The following is an 18,563-nucleotide window of genomic DNA, read 5'->3' as shown; positions in this document are numbered from 1 at the left end:
GCTTGTTAACTAGTAGCCCCTTTTCTTGAATAGTATCAAGAAAATACCGTATTTCGATAGGTACGGGGAAAAGTAAAATAGTTTACCATAGGTACCTAAGGTAGTAATACCATGCCGTTAGGGCAGTGGATAACATATCATCCTATCATCTATCACCTTGTTCAAGATTGAATGACCCGCCCTAATCGACTTGGCTTTAGAAACATGTGCGATTATTAATTCCCACCCTGCTCATAACACCCATAACACCGGTGGCGTTTCGGAACAAGACAAAAAAGACCAAAGCAGCAAGGGGGGGGAAGAAAGTTGCGGTTTTTTTCTAGAATTATGTTCCCCTTTCTTTATAACCTAGCGTTGTAATGTGAGGTATGGATATAGGAGCGGTCCGGAAGTACTTCCGTTTACGGTCAGGCGAAACGGCGCTGTGGATCGTCTGAGATCTACGCAGGGGCTCGGGGACAATACGTGGATCCCGTTGATTTCTAGCCCTGCAGTTGCCCTTGGCTTTTCCCCATTCCCGTCGTTGATCCCCCGCTGATTCGCCCTGTCCGCCCTGCGCGGTTGCTACTCTGTTTTTCCCTTGACTCGGTTCGATGTGAGGCGCTTCCATACTAACGGCAACTCGAGCCGGATCAGCCTAGTCTACCATCTCGATCATGTATGCATAATAAATAATCCAGGTGTTATATGATGGCCGCGTCATGACATCCTTATGTGCATGACGAAACAAAAAAAAAAAATGGGTTCTACCCACTAGATTCGCTAAGAGAAGTTGTTTTTCGCTTGCGACGAGACGTCGAGCTGCATAGGATCACATGTAAGATTCGCGATGATACCTTGACTATTACTCGAAGACATTCCAAAATAGGAGTCCCCTTCAAAGACTACCGCAGTAGCAATTTACGTATCTAGCGCTTTTTTTCAAAGTCCATAGGTAAAAGTGCGGCTCATCTAAAGTCCTCCCGCGCCCCCTCCCCGCAGATGGATTCCTACGAATAGAGAGCAGACTTACCGCCACGACTCTACAGGGTATCACGCCACCATGGGACTCAAAGAGCGGCTACCGATGGTGTGGTTGGGCCAAACATGCGTCTCTCTTGACCGTTTAATTTAACTACGGCTTGAGCCGTGTTAGAGATTTGGTTCCCCACCAACGAGAGTCTAACCTCGTGGGAGATGGTGCCTAAGCTTTGGCTCCCAGGCTTGGTGTTTGTGTACCAAGTACAATACAATACCTAAAGAGCATACAATGTGCGAGGTTAGGTTGAATGCTTATTCCTTTGAGATAGATTGGTTTGGTCAAACAGAAACTTGAGGCTATTCCCTAATTCACAAGCGAGTTGCTTATACCTTATAACGTTAACGTACCTAGGTGAGTAGGTAGTCTCGTGGCGTTGTTATCGTCCTTGGAGGTCAAAACACCATCTCCTGTTGTCAACTCAAATCTCGCTTGACCGCCAAGGCATGATAACGACGCTTGCTGGCGTAAGTCCCATGGCGCCAAAAACCTGGTTCGACATCAGTATTACTATGTGCAATAAACCTCCACCGGAATCGTACGTGTTAGCGTCTCCATTGTACCATACTTTATCTTTCAAGTAACGTGCAAGGTACATAGTAATTTCTATAATAAAATAATGGCTTGTCCCCATTGTGAAGTCTAGTGCACCAATAGAGTCTCGCATTAGGCCCTTAGGAAGGTCGAGACCATCATCTGTGTCGGATCCTGCGGTTTCGTTCCTTCGGCGCCTCCACAGGGGGGCCCTAGTATCAGTGGATCTTAGACAACTGCAATTATGATCGAAGACATGGATATACTATGACATGCACTTGACCTTGAAGCTCTATATAACATGAGTCGAGATGCCGCTTCCATCAGTCTTTTTTTCTCATCACCATCGGTTTGCGAAGTCGATTCCTTTAACCATTCATTATTGTCTATCCTTTTTACCAAAGTCATTCTTTTCTACCTCCCGGTGAGAACAGCTATCTTGATCGATACCTCTTAGCTGCCGTTCATAATATAACTGAACTTGTTGTCTCTACCTTTCGCTCACTTAATAAAGCTATATTGCATCGACTATCACAACCAACAAAATGGGTATCAAGAAAATCTCCCCTGTTGTTGCGGCCCTCGCCTCGGCTGCCACTGTCGCCGCCCACGGCCACGTTGACCACGTCGTCATCGACGGTCTCTTCTACCAGGGCTACGACCCGACCAACTTCCCTTACCAGCAGAACCCTCCCACTGTCGTCGGGTGGACCACCTCCCAGACCGACAACGGCTTCGTCGAGCCCAACAGCTTCGGCAGCGCCGACATCATCTGCCACAAGTCTGCTAAGCCGGCTGGTGGTCACGCCCAGGTCAAGGCTGGCGACAGCATCAGCATCACCTGGAACACCTGGCCTGAGTCGCACAAGGGCCCCATGATCGACTACCTCGCCGCCTGCAACGGTCCTTGCGAGAGCGTCAACAAGGAGACCCTCGAGTTCTTCAAGATCGACGAGGTCGGCAAGATCGACGACTCTGTCCAGAACGGTTTCTGGGGTTCTGATGTCCTGATCAAGAACAACAACACCTGGCTAGTCCAGATCCCGTCCAACATCAAGCCCGGCAACTACGTTCTCCGTCACGAGACCATCGCCCTGCACTCCGCGGGCCAGGCCAACGGCGCGCAGGCTTACCCCCAGTGCTTCAACCTCGAGATCACCGGTAGCGGTACTGAGGTCCCCGCCGGCGTCTTGGGTACCAAGCTGTACTCTGCTGCTGACCCCGGCATCGTCGTCAACATCTACACCACCGGCCTCACCTACACCATCCCCGGCCCCACCCTGATCTCTGGCGCCTCTTCCTCCGTCGCCCAATCCTCGTCCGCTGTCACCGCTACGGGAACCGCGACCGTCGGAAGCGGCAGCAGCGCGACGTCCACTAGCGCCGCCGCTGCCACCACCACGGCTGCTTCTACCACCAAGGCTGCCCAGACCACTGTCTCCAGCACCCAGAAGACCTCCACTGCTGTCGTCTCCACCCCTACCACTCTCGCCACCTCTACCCGCGTCGCTACCACCCCCAGCACCACCACCGCGGCTAATCCCACCGGCGCCGTCGACGTCCAGAGCCTGTACGGCCGCTGCGGTGGCAGCGGCTACGCGGGCCCGACCGCCTGCGCCGAGGGCACCTGCAAGTCCTGGAACCCTTTCTACTACCAGTGCGTCAACACCGCCTAAGCTGGTTCAAACTATTGTGCGGTCGGAATGACTTGACGACGGCGAAGAGACGAAACGCGGTCTAATGTGCGAGCATAAGGAGAGAAGGATAACGTATACGAGCTTGTGTATGATTAACCGAGGTTACAAGTGGAAGAAAGAAGAAAAAAGGAGAAGAAGAAGAAGCCCTGGCTGATGGCTTCGGGTCGGGAGTTCGATTCTTGTATTTACACTTTATACGATTTTTTAAATTCGAATATATATATTTTTTGCTTTTTACATTATGAGATTGCTTCGTGAATGTTTTATCTTTCTTATATTCATAAGTGATCGTCGCGTAGTATATAATGTAGTGTGTAAATTTCGAAGTTTATAGTAGTACACAAGTCTGGAACCATATTCGGTGTTTCCTTGAATGTAGTATAAGGGCTTATATTAGGTAGATAGATTTCCTTAAAGTTATACTCAAGCGCGGGACAATACTCGTTAGTTTTTTCTATCAAGCTTCGGATGATTAGTAGTATTAGCTTGTGTTCCGGACAGCCAATCAGATCTCGACTTTGGTCTAGCTGTTGCCTATTTCGGTATGCTGCAGGGGTTTGATCGACGTCCTGCTTATACATCCGTACCACATCAGTCCCCCCTTTTACATATTCCGCATCTATAACAACTACTATAGTTCCTTTGATAGCAACAGTCAAATGTAGAGCGGACAGTAATCATATTTTTTAAGACGGTTGTATTAATGACGAGAGATGATTCAATACATTCTTACGTCCCATAGCGAAAACGTTTTTCTTAAAAGCTCTCTAGGATGTTTAGGACTTTACGGTATCGCATAAGAAATCTCATAAGAAAATGCTTTCCGTTCTCTAGTATTACGTACAGTCTGTACATTATTGCATTGTAAACATACACCTCCATCTGCTGTATTAGATAGATGTTTCGTCGCTAACGAACTCCACACCTCGCTTTTTTGGATCGCAACGTCGTGTGCTACGTTAGGGAAAGTCCCAAACTAAACCCCACGAAATGACCTCTAAATGGAACAGTACGAATGGCGTACCTACCTAGGTAGGTAGTGAATTGGACTAGTGGAATGACGTACCTAACGTACCTAACGTAGGTACCTTCAGTGAATATTAAATGCGGGAAAGATCATAATTTTCAAAATGGTCCATTGAGAAGAGGGAAAGAGGGAAAGAGCGAACGTGGGAAGGTGCGAGGACCCGGAGGGAGAACGTAAAATGGAGATAGAAAAGTTTTCTACTGTACTACTCACGTCATTAGATAAGCTTAAGCCTTTTAGGGAAATATCTAAACACTTTCTTCCTTACGTTGACCATCTGTTTGGCACTGGCTGGCACTAGGACCGTAGGTTTAAGTGCAAAATGCGCGTTGTTGACTTACTGCCTAACCCTTATCTTAACCATACAACTCACTACTTCCTAAGACCTACCAATTGCAACGGCCGTACAGGTCACTATTCTAAAATATTAACCAATCATATTTGTTTCCTATCTATTACGATAGTGAATTGGAAGCAAACTACTTTTTTCAACCATCAGTGAGTAAGTACCTAAGATACCTTTGTGGGGCGGCTGGTCGTTGCTATCTCCAAGCTCGTTGCTGATTTTACCGACCACAAGAAAGTATATAAACACGGCTTCTCCCCCCTGTCCGTCTGATCTTTTCAAACACGAAGATTCAGTTCAGACATTACCAAAGAGTCTTCCAAGCTGCATAATCCTCCAATTCAACTTTTGGATTATCTTCTGGCATTACAAGATCCCTACCAAGTATAGTCAAGACTTAGGAAGCGCTCTTTGATATAGCCTATTGCTACCTTGCTGTATCTAAGCGTCGTCGGTTTGATACAACACTTCAGCGACCTCAACTTGTAAGTTCATTGATACATACCAAGATGAGATGAACCGATATACTAACATGACACTCATTACAGGTACCTCGTGTCTCTTCCGAAAAGTCCTCAGCCGAAACCTATCAACCAAACTCGGCGTCATTAAAAATGGCTTTCTCCAAGGACCAGATGGCGGGCTTCGAATTCGACTACTCTGGTCTCGACATGGTCGGAACCTCAGACCCCTCGGTCGATAGCCAGCGACAAACCGCGCGGCTAAGAGAGCTCGAAAATTGCAACGAGGATCTAGCTCGTCGCAACGCCGAATTTATGGCCATGTTCGAAGGCTTCAAGGAGGACATGGAGTTTATGAAAGAAAGCATGCAAACAGCTCGGGAAGAACTGCAATCGGTCCGCAACCACAACGCCCGGCTGCAAGGCGAAATGTCCAGCCTAACCAAGCGGAAGCGTACGGCCGCTCGAACCAAAGCTAGCGACCTGGAAATCGCCCAGGCTGCTGAGATTGAGAAGCTGAAGAAGCAGCTAACACAGAGCAAACCTGAATACCTCGTCGTTACACCATCAGACACGGGTAGCGCGACGAGTTCTGGGGAATTAACGAATGTCTTTAGTGACGCCAGCGCTTCGGGTCACTTGAGCCACTGCAGTATGGATAATTCCAGGGCGGCAAAGAGACGCCATATGGAGGAATCGCAGAACTGGAACGACCAACCCGAGATGTTCCAGTTTAACGCGGGACAGCCCAACTGTCAGAATGCTTATCTTGGCCCAGTCGTCCAGAGCGACCAATCTCAGCAGCATTTGTTACCAGCACATGGGCAATCCTTCGGCAGGGTAACGCAGGGACAGGACAATTCAAACTACCAGATGTCCTACGGCCAGGAGCACATGTACGGGCAAGGCAACCAGATGCCCTGGGGAAATGCATTCTCCATGAATCCTCAGCTTCAACATCAGCAGGAACATGGCATGCCTTCGTACCCGAAACCTCCTCAGGGGCTTCGCTGGAGTTTCTAGGCGATGGGAGTCCATCTTTGCCTTTTCTCTTATCGAGCTCTCTGCTGGTTCTGGTTTACCTATTGGCTATATTATTGGTTCTAAGTTTGACCTCAAAAATCATAGCGAAAGGGAATTATGTTTAGCTATTTCTTTTGTCGACGGATCTCAACCTAGATAGGACGGATGGAGATACCCCTCAAGTCGTTTCAATACCGACAGTTATAATACCTTTTCCTTAAAAGCTGATTCTTAATACAACTGCAATCTATTATAATAATGTCTCCTGGCTCTTCGGTAACTCTTTGGTTATTGTTGTGTTCTGTAATAGTTACGTGGGTGAAAAGCTGTTTTACCTTGAATATAAAATCATTACCGCAGTCGAGAGACAAATCTGGAAAGACCCTGACCAAGGGGCTTTTGGCGTTGAGCTAGCGGAGGGAAATCAAATATTCTCATAAGATTCTCATAAGTACCTAAGTACCTAACCTAGGTAGGTACCTAGGTACTTAAGGTACTTACTACAGCTTTAGAATTTCTGTTAGGAGAGGTTTATGCCCTCGATAGCTGTCATACCTATACAATACAAAGTGAGTGTCAGGGTCGTACATACAGTATATGGAGCTGAGCTAGTAACGCCTCGCCTATTTTAGCTACTAGTATGAGGTAGGTAGTATACCCCTGCTATACCCACATACCCCTGAAAATTTGTACCTATCACGGACTCACATTTGGTGCCGCCTCCTCGGGTTATAATCAACCCAGGGTCTCTTACGCAGGCTCTCCTGACGAGGGCTATGCCTTCTTACTCAATTCCAACTAAATTACAATACTTAGTCAATACCTGGTTAGATTCACAACTCAGCACTTTGCAACTATTAAAGCCGTTTCTAATGCTACGACCCAATTCAATATATTCAAGAGTCTACGAAGGTCCAGGCCAAAAGTCTTGCACATTGTAGCTTAAGTAAGCTACCTACTTAGGTATGTGTCAATAAAAAAGGCTATACGGTGTCAGATCTACCAATAGCAGCTAGCTCCCCTGTAGCTATAGTGGTAAGCTCCCTAAAGTTTAGCGTACAAGCCACTATCCGCCCCCAAAACTAGTGCCAAGCCAATACAGTGCTATTATAATTGTGTACGTTATGTTCCCGCGACTAAAAGCTTGGCATGTGCAAGACTTTTGGCCCGGACCTTCGTACTTGTATTAATTATACTCCAAGTAATCCGTACCCATGTTGATACCAACAGATGTTCGCTGTTAAAAAATGCTTATCCTTAAATATCCCGACTTCTTCCCATCATAATAGACGTGCTATACAAAAGCCACCAAACATACTTCCCTAGTGTTTATAAGGTCTCATACTCGACCATCATAGCACAAGCACGCTAAATCCAAAATGCTTGCAGAACTTAACACAGCAGGCCAGACACGCGTGTCCCCTAATAGCTACATGCGCTCCGACAGGTTTGGACAGAGTAAATATCCGCAGTCGGTCGTCACCCGCGGTAGGGATCACCGCCACGGCGCCAGATGCTGGCCCGCCTCCCATGCTCCTCACGCGCTGGAGCAGCTCGCTCAGACCTTGCCGCGCTACTTGCTCGTCGTCCGCCCTGCGTGCCCAGTCCCGCAGCCAGGGGAGCGGGTTCTCGGGCGTGCAGAGATACATGTCGGGAACTATCGTGCCATCGTGGCCGCGAGCGTTCGTGGTAGTGCTGTCCATGTCCACAGACGCCTTCTCGTCGTGCGGGCACGACTCGATGCGTTCCGCGGAGGCTAGGGCTTTGATTACGCCTGTGGGATCTAGAGCCGCGCTCGTGATCTTGTTGCCTTCGTACTCCAGCGTCCGGACCATGCTGCATTCGAGGACCTGGTTGCTCTGCGGGTGGAACACCGAGTTGAACACGTACCGGGTATTTTCCGCGAGTTGTCGTCCCGCGGCCGCTGTCATCGTCATCGTCATCGTCCCCGTTGCAGTTGCAGTTGCGCTTTGGGATAGTGCCCAGTCCGGCGTGACGTGCGAGTTCGCGGCCACGACGCTGCGGTACGACCGCTGGACCTGGCTGTTGAAGATCTTCCCCCGGCACCACCGCAGCCGCAGGTAGCTCTCATCGCTCGCGGGCAGCTTCTCCGCCCCGACTATCGTTGCCGGCCACACCGCCTGCCCGGCGCCCCCCGATATGATCACGTTCCGCCGCTCGATCTCCGGCCGTCCTTCCTCCGATTCGCCCGCGAGCTTCCGGCACACCCGGTGCCACTCCGTCACGTCGCTGCACGCCGTCTGCCCCCGGAACACCCGGCATATCGCCGAGATCACCGTGCTCGGCGCTACCTCCGCGCTCTGCCAGACGAGCGGGTCCGGCCGCACCATGAGCCGTTGCTGCTGCTGCTGCTGCTGCCGCGGCTCGGGGTTGCGGAACAGCGAGAGCGCCAGGATCGTCGCCACCACGTGCGCCATCTGCTCGACGAACACCGTCGTCGCGCCGGGCTGGCCCAGCGGCAGCTGCGACCGGAACAAACCCCCCGCCATCCACGCCTCGCGCTCGGATTCGTGCTTCGCCTGCCCCAGGAACGCGGCGGCTTCCTTGTGCCCGTAGATCGGCAGCCCCATCTGCTTGCTGCGCAGGTCCTGCATGTGCTTCCCCTCGCACCCGCCGACCAGCCGCAGAATGCTGTTGATCTCGGCCCGCTCCGGGAACGGCTCGAAGCGGCCCGAGCGGATCTTCGCTAGCTCGCTTGCCAGGACCGCCTCTTTGTTGTGCCCCTCCTCCCCCTCCTTCTCCTTCTCTTTTTCCTCCTGCGACTGCAGCCAGAGCTTGGACTTGGCGCCGGCGAGATCCGTCGTCGTGGCGCAGGGCACGCCCCACCGGCCGCGGGACACGCACCCCTCGGAGCACATCGTCAGGCTCTTCCGCGCCTCGGACAGCGCGTACGGAATTACCTCCACGGCGGCCTGGTTGGCCTGGCCCTGGTCCAGCCGGAAGGCGTTGAGCATGAGGCGGAAGTACGTGGGGATCGAGACGAGGCCGCCGTAGCGTCGCTCCGCCCGGCCGTGGCGGAAGGTCCAGTCTTCCCAGTGCGACGGCGAGTACACGGCCCTGACCCGGACGAGTTCCGGCGCGCTGCCGTCTTTCTGCGTCGCGGGAAACCCGAGCTTGATCCCGATGCTGGTGTCGCCTTGGATGATCTTTTCGCATTGCTGCTGGCTCGCTGGCTGGCCTTCTCCGAGGTAGACCACAGGGGTCTTGCGCAGCCACCAGCGCAGGAAGGCGACGAGCCAGGGCACGCAGCTCCCCGCTTGGATCGTTATCGCCTTCGGCCTTCTCTCGCCGGACTCCGCGGATTTATTCGACAACAATAACTGGGCTAGCTTGGTCACCGCGTCCGTGTCGGGGGTTTTGTCTAGGCGACCTGAACAGGCGGCGGGACCGAGGCGTCGTTTGCGGAGCTCGCGCGTCAACGTTATCTCGTAATCCGCGACGAGGTTGGCGAAGTTGGACAAGTTGCATTGCGCCTTGACGGTGTCGAGTAGCGGGCAAAGCTTCTCGGCCGTAGGACGTGGCATCGCTCCCAGCTTGAGGTGGCTGCCCATCAGACTCGCTACCACCTGCGCGCTTTCGGGCGGATCGAAGGCGGTCCCCAAGGCGCAGACAAGAGCGAGGAATCTCTGGCCGCCAGGCCTACTCCCGAGGTACTGTGTTATGCCTTGTCTCGGGAAGCCGATGGTTATACCGAGGCTCTCGAGGACGGCGCACTCGTAGTTCGTTGCTACGTGCTCTTTTACCTCCTTGCATGTCTCTTCGTGGATCCCTAACAAGTCGCCCAGCCTCTCGCACGCGGACGTTATGCCTGGGATGTCCTCTCCGAGGACGGGCACGAAATTTGCGTTATCCCAGCTATGGTTCACGTCCGCCATAGCTATCTCTCTCTCTCTCTATTTCCTATTATCTATCCTTATTATTGGTTTCGTATGGTTAATTCTGACTTAATCCTAAGACTTAATCGATATGTTTTTTTTCTTATCCCGTATCTTAGATACCGAATGAATGAATGAAAAGGTTATTGATGGATGGAAATTGATGGGATCGCGCTTTAAGATGAAGAGATGGGAAGAGAAGATCTGAACTGAACTTATAGAAGACATTTGGATACGCCGTGACTGTCGGGAGGAAACTGCTTCGTCCTCGCAGAAGTGAGTTGTTCTACAATGTATGAGGTCTGTTTACAATTCATGTTGGCATTTCACGATGCCGCAGTCATTTCTCACGACAGGAAGCTAACACTCATAGCTTCGAAGTTGGTGTTTACGGCATGACTGCCGGATAGCAACATGTGTGTGTATGTGAGTAAAACCATGAGATGCATGAGGAAGTAATAGAATTGTTGACTTGAAAGATAGGTGTAACCTTTCGAGAATGGGTGACCCTAATAGAAAATATATATCGCTACTCAAATCAGTGGCTAATAAACTGCTGTCAGGTACGGTATGGAAGCATTTTTGTAAGGACATATAGGTATAAGTCAGGCTTTCTCCCTCACGGGCGAGGAAAGCTTAGTTTGTCAATCAAGTCACCTGCACAACTCCTCTACTCCTGATCACTAGCTACGACATAAACATAAGAAAAGACTTAGTAGTTTATCGCCTGGATTGACTACTACTGTTACACAAGTAAACTCACTAGCTATTCACGTCCCCTTGGCATTGGCTGCCTCAGGTAGCACGGTGAAGTCATACAGAAAAATCAGGTGTGATTTGGGACAACACCACTTCCCCTGTCGCCCATGTCAAATCAGCTAACAGTTTAGAAGACACTCCAATAGGGGTGAATAGAGCAATAAACAAATCACCATCAAGTTGGGAGAAAAGGAATAATGTAGAAAAATAACTTCAACAAATAGATATATGCCTAACTACCTAAAACAAGGTATCGGCCCTCCTCCCCAACTCCATTCCGTCGAGACTGAGTGCCAGAGGTATACCGAACCACAACCTAGAACGCAACGCCTATCTAATGCAATAGTGTGTGAAGTCGGGCTTTTAAATCCCTAAAATCCTCTAAGAGTACACGAGGAAAGGAAAATCTTCGTCTGCGACTCAAACCGCAACAACGCCTCTATATCTGATGACGCACAGGCTCCCCTCGTATGCTAAGAACGAATATAGCACGAAGAAATGCTTTCCGATACGCCGTTGGTGAATTTTATGGCCAGTATGGCAGATTTGAAAGTACCTCCTGTTAGTAGACGCCTGTATTTGATACCAGAGGCATGCACACCATACCCAAGTAACTTATGAACTATTCGTGATACCGAAATTTTGTAGAGTCTGGCTGGGTTTAGTCAGAGTCTTCCATATCCATCGCGTTTCGCTCCGCTTCGAAACTGTCAGCCGTGACACTTAATCGTTCCCGTTCTCTTTGCCTCTCCTTCTTAGTTTCCTCGTCGTCATCCGCATTAGTAAGGTCTAAGAACATCTTATCCACATCCCTGTCATCCTCTTGACCGTGACCGATGTTTTGTCTACTGGTGAATGTATCATCACCGTTGTGACTCCATACGCCCGGCCCAAAAATTTCTTCGGCCCGCTTACGCCCAGTTTCAGTGCGGCGTAGATATTCAAGGGCCTTACCCTTGCCAGCATCTGTGTTCAGATTCAAGCCATCGTCTTGCCCACGCTGTAGACGTTCCTCTAATGTTAAGGTTGAATCCGGTCCGATTAGCTGAGGACCTGAGCCACTGCTGGCGGATAGGAAGAAATCTGGGTGTAAACCCGCAGTATTATTCATGTCCATGCTATCAGGCCGGAGTGACGATCCCGGCCGGCTGGAAGATACTGAATTGGATCGTTGTGGCGGATGCGTGTGGGGTGTACTACTAAGTGCTGGAGTAGACGGCTGTGAACCCCGAGAATAGTACATGTGGTTGCCAGAACCAAAAGGGTGGGAGGATGGACTAGTCGCGTTCGGAGGGACAATACTGTTGCTTGAAGATGCTGCGGCCTTGGCAGCAGCCTCAGCGTTCATTGCCTTTCGCTTTAAGCTGTTTGCCTTGCTCTTCATATTTTCCGGAAGATCATCGGGGTCGTCTACCCCATATTGCGCTAGCATTTTCTGTAATTTGGTAGGCCGTGGCTTACGAGTGCTCTTGGAAACATCTAGTACGGGGGGTGGGTCGGGTGCTACCGGGTTCCATTTATGTAGTTCTTGTCGAAAGAAGTTGGTTTCGAAGGATAGGAGGATCTCAGCACCTTCGATTTTCCGCAAATAGAATCTCTGGGTACCGGCTTCAGCTGCAGTCGTTAGGACGGGATTGCAGAAAGCTGCGATGTGGTCCCGGAACTTCTGTGCGTTGTCGATTATCTTTTTCAGCACCTCTTCTTCTTCAGGCTGAAAAGGTAGGTTGGGAATCTCCTCCTGCCAGGCAATAAGATCCTCTAGCTTCGGTCGCGCAGCATCCCGGGGAATTTTCACTCGCCAATCGCAGATAGGACAGGTGTACTTATCGTCCTCTTTAACTTTCCCTCTAGCAATTTTGAGACACTTCCCGTGGTACCATTCGTGGCACAGCTCACATTCGATCATCATACCAGCTTCGATGCGACGGCAGATGCAAAACACTTCCACTAGAGCGGGATCATTGATGTCCCATGAAGTCCGTTGGATCTTACCCTCGCCTCTCTCTTCGCTGGCTGCTCTGGAAGCAGGTTCGGCTGGTAACCGAGGAGTGTCATTGCGGATGTCGAAGCAAGCCAAATTGCGTTCTAGCACATAGTCCATGTGGGATTTGAGTATATGTAACGGCGCGTTGGTCTTGCCAAAAAGCTTCTTTCCCTTTCGCATCCAATCCTCATGACGTCTCTGTTCCTTTTCGAGATCTAAAGTTCCGGTTGGTTTCGAGTTGAGATCTTCTAGCTTCTTCATAATTTCAACCACCTCCGCATACTTAGGTCTTTTCTTGCAGTCGGGATTCTTAGACCGCTCCGTCAGATCAATAATCTGACGATGAGCTTCTCGCTGCTTGTGTAGGATCTGATCAACAGCAGCCAAAGTCTCCGTTGTCACAGGGAGGTTGTTGACTTGAACTTGATTCGAAAGCGCCTCCAGCTGTGGATAATGAACCACCTCTGCATTTATAAGCTCCTTTGCTTTGGTCTCCCACTGCATACCTGCCTGGTATTTATCGCTGAAGTACCTCATATTATCATTATACGGGGGAATCTCTAATCGAGTGCCTTCTTCGAGGAGTTCTCTAACATCTTTAAGTGTTAGTATAACCCCTCTGTTGGATTTCGCCTTGGCATTCCATTTGGTTTGTTCCAGAATCTCAGACAGCTTGTCGAGTTCCGGCATATCCACATTAAATGCACGGCCTTCTTCTATCAGCTCCTCGATAGATTCTTGACCACAACCACGCTCTAAGAACTGTTCGGCATTCTTTTGGAAACTTCTGATAGCATTGGCACGTTCTTGCAACTGTTGAATCTCGGGACAGTCGAAGCCGATGCGCTCCGCGTCGTCGATCAAGCGGTAGATATTGTCGACTCGACGGAGTTCGCGTTCTTTCTGTTCCTGGGAAGAGCTGCCGATGGACTTTCGTAATCCGCTCTGCCAGACTTTATCATTTTTACGGCGGTTCTGCTGTTTTCGCACCGTATAATTAGTCGCCTCTTCGACCCATTCGTTACAACGATCAACGAATTCCCTGAGCGATGGCAAGGAGGGGAGGTCGTACGGTATTCGTTCACCCTCACTAAGAAGGTTTCGCAGCGTTTTAAGCGCCGGCTTTCCTCCCTCGTCGAGAAGCTTCTCGTACTTTTCTTCCCACGCTTCAGGCAAATTAGCCTTATCTGCCACCTTTTGATACATCTCATTCAGTTCCTCGTTAGTCTTCCGATAATATAACTTATGGTGGTCGCCTGCGTAACGCTCGGGTTCGGGGGCATCGCAACAGGAGTGTTGGCCGGCATGTTGAATACACAGGACTTTGCCGGATTGGAGACACTTAAATCTTGACAGGTAAGCATAGCATTTGCAATAAGCGCATTGGTACTCTTCCTCCGGAACGTCTTCAGCGGACACTTCGAATGCGAGAGAACAATGCCCATCAGACTCCTCGTTCAATGAACAAGATCGGTGAGCATCTTCTTGGTGCTTTGCAATGAATTCCTTTCGCTGCTCAAGCTCCCGCTTGTGGATCCTCTGGAGTGCCGGTGCGAGCCACCTCGCAGTCTGAATCGTTAATCCTGAACTGGTTCCCTCTGCTGCTGTCCATAGAAGCTCATCGTGCGAGAAACAAGGCTGTCTCCGGAACTGCTGTAACCGTTCCACACCGGCAAGGCCATATGGTTCCCAATCAGATGGCGCAAAATTGACAGCCTCGTTAAAATTGAAACCATGGTTGAAACCAGCATGGTAGGCTTGAGGAAATGTCAGTACAAGCTGACCAGCTCGCTGGTCAAGAGCATAAACACGGACACCCGCCTTCTGAAGCTGCTCGGGAGTAAGAAGCGTGACAAGCTGGAACAAGAGGTCCGGCTGGGTTTCGAAAAGCTCCGGTACTGCTTCTTTCATAGCGTTCTCAAACTTTTCGGTGTCCTCGGCTGGAATGCCGTACCACGTTTTGGTTGCTCCGAAGTGTTGGTAATTAATCGAATAGGCAAAGTGGTCCTCATTATGCCAACAAAATGTCGAGAATATCATGCCAACGTATACCCATGGAACAGTCATACCTGAGATATCGGATTTGATGTGGCGGAAAAGACTCTCTGGGTTCAAAGGCATTACAGTCAAATTCCAAGGATCGGTGGAATAGGGGTCGCACGGGTTACGCTCTGCTGTAGGGAAGCCGGAACCGTGAGTCGTGCAATGAATGTCCGCGCCGTATTCAACCTCGACTGTTTCCTCAGTACTGGTGACAAGCCTCCAAAATTCCTTTTCCACGTCATCTTCTGTGACTGGTCTTGGACATTTAAGTACCGGGTCGTAAGGCATACGGTTCTCAAAGTATGCCTGTTTGAAGTCTGCGGCCTTCTCCTGGAACTGCTTGAGGGAATATAGCCCACCTTCTTCGAAGCCGAACTGACCATCACCAACAAGGCATCGATGGCAATTCCACTCGGTATCAGGTTTATGCTTGATAGGAGGGTCTAAACAAGCACCATGGTATCCATGGTCGCAGGACTCGCACAGAGCTATAGGGCCAATCTCGTCACCTTTACCGCATACTTCGCATTTCTATAGACAGTTAATCAAGATGCTATAAAAAGAGGGAAAGAGAGGATAAATATATATGGAGTTCCTACCTCGCTCGGATTCGACGATTCATCTCGGGGTATTGGTATTCTCGGAGCTGAAGGTCGGAAGACTGACATATGCGACCCAGCTACTGTAGGGACGGTTTCTGGACACCGACCTGCATTAGTTTCACAAGCGATCGAACCAATCATCGACTTCGAACGACAGAACATCCATTGTAAGGTCTCCGCTCCTGTTGTGCATTGCTGCACGGCAAGGCGCATGATTGAGACCCTGCACACTGGCGGCCCCACTAAGGAGAAGCGCACCACAAAGGAAATGATATGTTACTATCGCCGCAGGTAAAATGGATTAAATAAAGAAGAGAGTAATAACGCCATAATATCATAACAATAGAGGATCAAACTAATGAATGGAAAGAAAGATCAAGGAAAGCATACGCGAAATAATTGAAATGATGAGTAGAACTGAATGATTGCGAGAGTCACTATTAGAAGGAAATACGGACCTTTCTTGAGCCTTTTACTCCTCCTACTACCACTTTCCGAATCGTCTTTATCAGTACCGTTGTCCTTTTTAGCCGAATCTAAGCTGTCGGAGCTGAGTTGACGCTTTAGGGCTGTGCCAGGGCCTAGTCCGGATGGTCGAAAATCTGGAGTATTTTTACCGGATGGATGCGGGCTTCCATGGCGCTTCGGAGGCGGCGTAAAGCCTTTAGGATCCGTTGGAGTAGGTCGGTTAACACTTGTAAACCCGCTATTGACCGCAGTGAAACCACCTGAGTTGATGGCAGTAAACCCGCCGGATGAAGGGTGCGAAGTAGCCACCGGCGCATCCGCCATGATAGTATCACGGTCATTTTCTTGCTTCGGGACATTCAAACTCTGCTGAAGAATGTCGCTTGCATGTCGAGCAGGAGACTCTGCTCGTAAACTGGACGGAGTGTTTACAGTCGACCTCTTTATCGGACTAGGTGCCGGACTAGGAGTTAATGGCCCGCCGTATTCGTACTCTAACTGCTGATAGACTCCAGGTTTTGCTTGGCGCAAGTAGTTCTCGTACGGAGTAAGCCATCGATCATACGAGTTTTTAAGGGATGTCGATAATGACGACATGATCTTCCCGCTGTAGCCCAAATCTCTGCCGATTTCCGCCCATTTCTTTGTCTTGCAAACTTTTTCAAACCCCCCACGAGATTCAACCGCCTTCTTAAGCTTGTATAGGTCGAGGGGCTTCTTGTCCACGTATGGTAATCGATTTAGGTTGGTTCCTTGCTGCTTATGGTATTTAGCTAGGGCATCTAGATAGGTCAGGTTTGCTCGTGTGCCTGGCATTTACAAGTTAACAAAACGACGGTTATTAGGACTATATAGCATTTCGCAACGAATCACTTACGGCCGTCGACTGAGTTTAACTCTTGCTTTCGTGTTCTAAAGTGGAATTTCTGTAGATTGTCAGTACATGATCGAAATACAGACTCCGTAACTAAAACCACTGCAAATATCCTTGAATTGTGTCTGATTGGGATTTAAGGACTCACCTCGGTATCAATCGCGAAATCGGGATTCCATGAGTCTGGAGGGATGACCTTGCAAATACCGTACTTGCGGGCCTCAGGCGTAATCTTGCGAACGTACTCAAGCGGGTCTTTCCATTCGTTTTCGGTAGGTCGGTAGGTTGGTGCTTCTTCAAGCCCGAACAACCTATTTTGCTTAGACGACTCTCGGCTGGCTGTGGGCTGGCCCCTTCTCTCAACTGAAGTAAGGTCTAGCGGGGCACTACGCATCGAGCTGAGAGGGACTGGAGGGTTCGTTGGGTGGTAGCCGTTCGAGTTGACCTGCGTCTTGGATTTCGCGCCATTGGATGAAGAGGTATGGCCCGCAGAATTGGCGGCGCCAACAGCCGGGGAAGCTCTTGCGCTAGCATTGGTACTACTGACACCTCCAACGCCGCCATTATGGCTGACGGAGGGGGTGGAAACCATGATTCACGACGTACAATGACGCTGGAAGGCGGCTTAAATGATCCTCTCCAGCAGTCCCAAAGTAAGTAATAGTAGGCTACGTATGCCGACCACCGCGAAGTGGTGCAAAGTGTGAGGCTGTCACAAGGAAGGTAAGCTGTACGTGCATCGCATGAATGTCCTACCGGGGTCGTGATGGAGCCAACCCCGAAGATAGCAGGAGGCAGCTGGCGTCGAAAGAGGCGAAATGCTGTTGGAGCAAATATCGTCGTTCGAATCGTGTGGGGTGTCGGTACCGTGTAGATGCAGCGGAAAACCGCGATATGGGACTAAGAAGTGAGATAAATATGGCACCTGGTTAGAATATACGACCAGGAGATACTACTTTGACCAACGGACAAATTAGGTAAAAACAGTATTGCCGATCCGGTGTCCTGGTATGTATCGCACCTCAACCACCACGACGCAACCTCGAATATCACCAATTACTGAATTAATAGAATCATTAGTGACCGAATATGAAAGCCGAACAGAAATGACACTTAATGAGGTGGCGAGTGAGAAGTGTCGTGCCCCAATATGTGTGAATTAGAAGGGGATGGTCAAGTCAAGGAGGGTTGCATGTTGCATGTTAGATTGAGGAGAGGGAAGTTTAGTTTTGAGATGTCAAGTATGGAGATATGGGTGGAAGGTATGAACAATAAGTCGTGTAAGTAGAACGGAAAACGGATTAGTACTTAGTAGATTGGGTAGAGCGGAATGGGTAAGTAAGTTCAACGACTGTTTGATACGGTGGGACCGTGGAACGTGGGTGGTCAGGTCACTCAAGTCTGAAAAGCCTCTTAACATCCGTTTAAAACAGAATAGGTACGCGGGTAACGGGGTCACGCAGTGCAGGCGCGGCTTGACAAAGTACCTAGGTACCACCTAAGAAATTGGGGATTGGGAAAGTAGAAAGAAGAGGCAGTTGGAAGTGGATATGATTTTTTGGGTGGATGCGACTTGTAGCTTGTCGGGATTTTATGCCCAGGCCCATTTAAAGAACAAAGTGGACCCTAAAGCTACCTCCGGTACGTACATTTTGTGCAGGGTACGGATATACATGCATTATATTATGTGCCTAGATAAGTACTTAAATACCTAGGTACGAAGGTCCGGGCCAAAAGTCTTGCACATGCCAAGCTTTTAGTCTAGGAAATTTAACGTGCACGATTATAATAGCACTGTATTGGCTTAGTACTAATTTTAGGGGTGGCTAGT

At 49.7% G+C, this 18,563-nt stretch overlaps 4 protein-coding genes across 4 annotated transcripts; 2 read left to right on the top strand and 2 right to left on the bottom strand.

Annotated features, from left to right (window-relative positions):
• The first annotated feature begins 1,808 nt into the window (after nucleotides 1-1,808).
• F4812DRAFT_432468 (carbohydrate-binding module family 1 protein) lies at nucleotides 1,809-3,486 on the top strand. Its single transcript, XM_047934533.1, has one exon. It carries the CDS (start codon nucleotides 2,098-2,100, stop codon nucleotides 3,226-3,228), a length of 1,131 nt encoding a protein of 376 aa, XP_047789016.1. The 5' UTR covers nucleotides 1,809-2,097; the 3' UTR covers nucleotides 3,229-3,486.
• Nucleotides 3,487-5,236: 1,750 nt separating this feature from the next.
• On the top strand, nucleotides 5,237-6,176 carry F4812DRAFT_465432 (uncharacterized protein; the record flags this gene model as incomplete). Its single annotated transcript, XM_047938436.1, has 1 exon — nucleotides 5,237-6,176. One exon carries the CDS (start codon nucleotides 5,237-5,239, stop codon nucleotides 6,104-6,106), a length of 870 nt encoding a protein of 289 aa, XP_047789015.1. The 3' UTR covers nucleotides 6,107-6,176.
• Nucleotides 6,177-7,319: 1,143 nt separating this feature from the next.
• On the bottom strand, nucleotides 7,320-10,473 carry F4812DRAFT_62210 (uncharacterized protein). Its single transcript, XM_047939249.1, has one exon. It carries the CDS (start codon nucleotides 10,000-10,002, stop codon nucleotides 7,459-7,461), a length of 2,544 nt encoding a protein of 847 aa, XP_047789014.1. The 5' UTR covers nucleotides 10,003-10,473; the 3' UTR covers nucleotides 7,320-7,458.
• Nucleotides 10,474-10,956: 483 nt separating this feature from the next.
• F4812DRAFT_432460 (jumonji superfamily protein) lies at nucleotides 10,957-18,010 on the bottom strand. The gene is made up of 5 exons (XM_047934532.1): nucleotides 16,881-18,010; nucleotides 16,736-16,784; nucleotides 15,849-16,667; nucleotides 15,388-15,485; nucleotides 10,957-15,319 (listed from the first exon to the last, which is right to left on the bottom strand). Exons 1-5 carry the CDS (start codon nucleotides 17,322-17,324, stop codon nucleotides 11,423-11,425), a joined length of 5,307 nt encoding a protein of 1,768 aa, XP_047789013.1. The 5' UTR covers nucleotides 17,325-18,010; the 3' UTR covers nucleotides 10,957-11,422.
• Between the last annotated feature and the right edge of the window lie 553 nt (nucleotides 18,011-18,563).

Source organism: Daldinia caldariorum (assembly GCF_022478825.1).
Source record: "Daldinia caldariorum strain CBS 122874 unplaced genomic scaffold F4812scaffold_11, whole genome shotgun sequence".
Taxonomy (NCBI): domain Eukaryota; kingdom Fungi; phylum Ascomycota; class Sordariomycetes; order Xylariales; family Hypoxylaceae; genus Daldinia; species Daldinia caldariorum.
Note: the sequence above shows the minus strand (reverse complement) of the source record. Positions and strands in the feature narration are given on the sequence as shown.

Excerpts from the sequence above, each read along its gene's own strand:
- F4812DRAFT_432460 (XM_047934532.1), bottom strand. The coding sequence starts at position 17,324 with ATGGTTTCCACCCCCTCCGTCAGCCATAATGGCGGCGTTGGAGGTGTC. Across the intron at positions 16,668-16,735 it reads GTTAAACTCAGTCGACGGCC|GCACACGAGCAAACCTGACC; the intron begins GTAAGTGATTCG and ends TGTAAATGCCAG. Across the intron at positions 15,486-15,848 it reads GAGTAAAAGGCTCAAGAAAG|AAACCGTCCCTACAGTAGCT; the intron begins GTCCGTATTTCC and ends GTCGGTGTCCAG.
- F4812DRAFT_62210 (XM_047939249.1), bottom strand. The coding sequence starts at position 10,002 with ATGGCGGACGTGAACCATAGCTGGGATAACGCAAATTTCGTGCCCGTC.
- F4812DRAFT_432468 (XM_047934533.1), top strand. The coding sequence starts at position 2,098 with ATGGGTATCAAGAAAATCTCCCCTGTTGTTGCGGCCCTCGCCTCGGCT.